This window comes from Tupaia chinensis, unplaced genomic scaffold, assembly GCF_000334495.1.
Source record: "Tupaia chinensis unplaced genomic scaffold, TupChi_1.0 Scaffold000115_1, whole genome shotgun sequence".
Taxonomy (NCBI): Eukaryota; Metazoa; Chordata; class Mammalia; order Scandentia; family Tupaiidae; genus Tupaia; species Tupaia belangeri.
In genome coordinates, this window is record NW_006159579.1 from 6,185,769 (window position 1) to 6,190,320 (window position 4,552).

General features: G+C 55.1%; 1 protein-coding gene across 1 annotated transcript in view; it reads left to right on the forward strand.

Annotated features, from left to right (window-relative positions):
* ARHGAP40 (Rho GTPase activating protein 40) overlaps positions 1-4,466 on the forward strand; it is a 44,191-nt gene extending 39,725 nt beyond the window's left edge. Inside the window, exons 12-15 of the mRNA XM_006144131.3 lie at positions 1-105; positions 863-1,032; positions 2,885-2,940; positions 3,873-4,466. The exon at positions 1-105 is cut by the window's left edge and continues 3 nt beyond it. Of these exons, the coding sequence (XP_006144193.1) occupies positions 1-105; positions 863-1,032; positions 2,885-2,940; positions 3,873-3,964 (423 nt within the window). The 3' untranslated portion in view covers positions 3,965-4,466. The remainder of the gene's footprint in view (positions 106-862; positions 1,033-2,884; positions 2,941-3,872) is intronic.
* The last annotated feature ends 86 nt before the right edge of the window (positions 4,467-4,552 follow it).

The following is a 4,552-nucleotide window of genomic DNA, read 5'->3' on the forward strand; positions in this document are numbered from 1 at the left end:
AATGACATTAGTGGCCGGCGCTCCCAGCTCTGCGATGGCGGCCTCAAGACTTGGCTGCGGAGGATACACGCAGACAGGGACAAGGCGGTGGACGGCCCCGAGGCGGTGAGTGTCCCCTACCCACTTGGCGGCTGGAGAACTGGATCGGAGACTGCGGGAGGCCCCCGGGGCAGGTCCCATCGCCATTTTCCAGGCACTCACCGTCCAGCTGCTGGGATCGGCCAACTGTGGCCACGAGGGGGCGCCCAGGTCCTATCACAGAGAGTGAGAAAGAGGTGCCGCAGAAATGTGGGAGGTGACGGGGAGGTGACAGAGAGCCAATAGGACCTGGGCTGTGAGGAGACTTCTGGAGGTCATCTTCCCCGCCACATTGCGTGCCTGGCCGAGTTGGGAAAGTGGGGGCTTTGGTGGCTGTGGGTGATTTGGGTGGAGAGGGGTGGGTAGAAGCCGGGAAGGGCAGTGCCTGAGAGGAGTCCTGAACACAGTTCTCTACAGCCCAGGGGAGAGAAATCTGCCAGGAGGGACCTGCCTGTGGATGGTGTGGTGGGAGGCCAGTCTTGATGTAAACCCACGTGCATGTGTTTGCAGGCCATTGCGTGCACTCCTGCTGTGTGCATGAGCGTGAGCACGGGTATGCAGGCATGTTTCTGTGTCTGTCTGCATCTGCACATATCAGGGGAGGGACGTGTGTGTATGACTTGTGCCCGAGCCTCTGGTTGTGCGTGCGTGCGCACGTGTGTGTATGTGTGCATGCACACTTTGTGACTTCTTGCATGGGTACTTGTGCAAGCACACACATCCATGTGTTTAAGCGTACATATTCACGGTGCCTGTGAACATGAATGTCTCTCTCTCTCTGCAGAGTCCCCAAGTGGCAAAGATCCAAGTGGCCTGGCCTATCGAGGACCTTCTGAGAGTACCTCTGACCCCCAACACCAAAGTGGCCCACGTCCTGAAGCAGTTCACACAGCACCCCAGCCCTGATTCTGAGGGTCAAGGGGGCAGTGAGGACAAGGACGGCCTCCTCGCACAGTAAGGGGCACCCCGGGAGGCAGCAGCCTCTCCCCTGCAGGAGACAAGCAGTGAGCCTGGGAGAGGGGCGGCACCTCAGAGCTAAAGGCCAGCAAGGGGACTTGCACACACTGCTGGCCTGGCCTTGGCCTTCCTTTTCTGGGTGGTCAGAACCTTCAGAGTGAGCTTCTCAGCTCCAAATAATATTGTAATGGCCACCATTCATTCATTCTTTTATTTTTCTTCTTCTTTTTTTTTTTTTTTTTGGCTATAGGATGTGTGTGCTTGCTGGATAGAGACAGAGAGAGGGCAAGTGAGACATCATCCCCGCAGCAAGCCCTTCTCCATTCTCCTCTCAGGATTTTGGGCATGCATGCATATGTGCCCAGTATGTTTTTCAGGCTGCCGGGTCTGGGACTCAAATTGTGGAGTCAGCCATGTGGGACCCAGTACCCTAACCCCATGCTGCCTGCTAGCCCTCACTCATCATCGGAATGGTATTTAGTGAATGCAGTGTAGGCCCGCCACTGTGTGGAGTGCACAAAATCAGTGAAAAGAGCAGACAGCCCTGGCCTTCTAGCGCCTAGCCCTGTGGAAGAGAGAGACATAAACCAAGTAGCTGTGAAATCAATATCAAGTTACAAGCTGCATTAGTTTTTTCAGAAATACGGGGAATGCGAATGTAAAACAAGACCCCTGGTGTCGTCTGGGGAGTGAAGTCAGACTTCCAGGCACAGGAGACTGTGTGTGCAAAGGTCCTGAGGCAGCCAGGAACGCAGCACAGCCGACGTCACGAAAAGGCCAGTAGGCTGGCATGCAGCCATCCTTCCCAGGATGCACAGACAGCCTGAGCCTTCAGAAGGAGCTTCCTACGTGGGGCTGCCACGAGGGGCGCTCAAACCTCAGTCCTCAGCCCGTGTCCAGTCCATTCCTCCTTGTGCAGACGAGAAAATGAAGGCCCGGAGAAGGGACGAGGCTTGCCTAGGGCCACACAACAAATCAGAGACAGATCCCGGAATTGAACCCAAAATATTCTGGGCCAGCAGGTGGCGTGGTGGCGAAGGTGCTGGATTTGCAGAGGTTTGAAAATCACTCACTCTGGGTGCCTGTTTGTGCAAGCCCAGAATCCCGAGAGGAGGATGGAGGAGAGGGACTGCAGTGTGGCCACCCTCTCGTGGGATGATTTCTCACTTTCCTTCTCTCTGTCTCTCTTTGGTGAATGCATGTGGCCTATGGCAAAAAAAAAAAAAAAAAAAAAAAAAAAACCATAATTACCCTACACTAACTGTATGGTTACACATTCTCATACAGTACCCATAATCGGCCTTGACTCAGAATCTGCCCCTCACAGCAGGGTCCCGGCCTTGTCTGTCACCTCTCCTTCCCCTGCCCTCACAGCTCTACACTGAAGCCTAGCAGGAGGGGGCCTTGTGGCAGGGGCACCCAAGCTGCCCCTTACCACGTGTGCCACCCCCTGCTCTTCCCCACCCTGAGAGCGCGACTCCTTCATTGACTCCAGCACTCTCAGGAGGAGGAGGGTCTTTGAGCCTCTTTTCCTTTCCAGGTCTGGGGTCCACATGCAATTGTCAGTCTTACTGCCTCCCCCAGAAGAAGGCCCGCAGTTTTATGTTGGTCTGTTTTTAATACTTTTTAAAAGTTTACTTCTTTCTTCTCTGAGTGAGAGAGAACCCTCAACGGGATCTAGCTGCCATGACCCACCACCAGCTTCAGCCAGCCCCAGCTCATGGGCACGTGTGTGCCTGACATAGTCAGGGAGGTCTCTGGACGCGGAACTAGAACCTCCTCGTGGGGATCACCCTTGCAGAGCGCCACTGTCAGGATCTTCAGCAGCATTCTTCTCTCTGTCTTGCAGCAACAGGTCCATGGACTCGGCCCACATCCTCCTTTATGAAGTTGGAGGGAATATCAGTAAGTTTGCTGCAGAAGATGGGCCCAGAGCTCAGGTCCCTGCCGGCTCTTTGACCTTGAAGGCCTAATGGGTGTCCTGGGGGAGGCCAGTGTCCACCTGGAGCTGAGCCTTCCCATCAGGCCTCTGTGCCTAGTGAAGCCAGGTGGCACCTGCTGTGAGGTCAAGGTCAACCCAGACATGCCTTAGGATCCATTCTGTAGTCTGGGGTGTGGCCTGGAGCTGGCCTCAGGCTTGGGGGCGGGGCAGACGGATTTTAGTGGGAAGGTTGTCGGTGCCACCAGTGAAATGGATGCCCCTGGGGCCCCTGCTAAGAAGGACTCCCTCACAGGCCCATGGGCTGTGGGTTCTGGAAGGACATATGCACGCACATCCGGCTGTGAGGGGCTTTGTGGGAACCAAGAATAGGCAGCTGCTCTGGCCGCATCCTCCAGGGCAACGACCCTGAAATTCACAGTCACATGGAGGTCCATTAAGACACAGGCAGAGGGCCCTGGGACGGCACCTTTCTAGCAAGTTCCCAGGTGAAGCTGATGCTGCTGGTCAGGGGACCACACTTAAAGCCAACTGGCTGAGAAGCAAGGGCTGAGAAAAGGCTTCCGGAGTGCACGTGCATTTTCCCTGAGAAAGCCAGGCCAGGGAAGGAGCCAAGGAGGTTCTTATCCTGGAGCTTGGCCTGATCCACAAGACCTGTTCCCTTTTGAGGGAGCAAGGCTGACCTTTGCAGCGGTCAGTTTTTGGCTGTGGTCTCCTCTGGGGATGGGGACATGTCTCTGGTGAGGCATCTTCCTTCAGCAGAGGTCAGTTCTCCAGAGAAGGGGGCAGCTGTGAGCCATGGCAGCTGAGCGCTCATAGCTGGGGGCACGTGCACTCTCCAGTGAGGGGCGTCTTCCAGGCCCACCCCCCTCAACCTTCTCCACCCTTCTCCCCACAGGTGAGCATCGTCTGGACCCAGATGCATACCTGTTGGATCTGTACCGTGCCAACCCCTATGGCGAGTGGGTCATTAAGCAGAGCCCCACCTAAGCCTGGCGGGGGCTCGCTCTACCCCCTTCTCTGACTCAGAGCTCATGCACCGCACTGGAGCAAAGTGACTTAAAGGGAAGGTCTGAGTCTCTGAAATGCTTCTCAAATTCTGAAAAGGACACAGGGTTGGAACTGTCTCCCCCCTTCAAACGCCAGCACAAAGCCCTCACCCCCACCTCCTCTCAGCCCTCAAGAGGGCTCCTACACCAAGCGGGCTGTATTCCTGCACTGCTTGGAGCATGTGGATTTCGATGAGGTTTTGTCCACAATTTCTAGACCTAAGGAGAATTTATAAAGCAGCACCTCCACTGAGAGGCAGTTGGATTTTTTTCCAAGGAGAAAATTGCTTTGAAAGTAGCCCTGTGGTGTGTAGAGCCTAGAGGCTCTGTGACCTCCAGCAAGTCCCTTGCCCTCTCTGAATCCGTCCAGATGAGGGGGTTCTGTTTCAGGGAACAAAGGCTGTGGCTGTGAAAAACTGAAGAAAAACTGTCTTTCACAGCTCTCCTGCTTTCAGTGTGGGTCTGTACAGTCTTGTCATTTTGTAATGTGATATTTAAATTGCTTGAACGTTAAAGGGCGGTGGGGGGG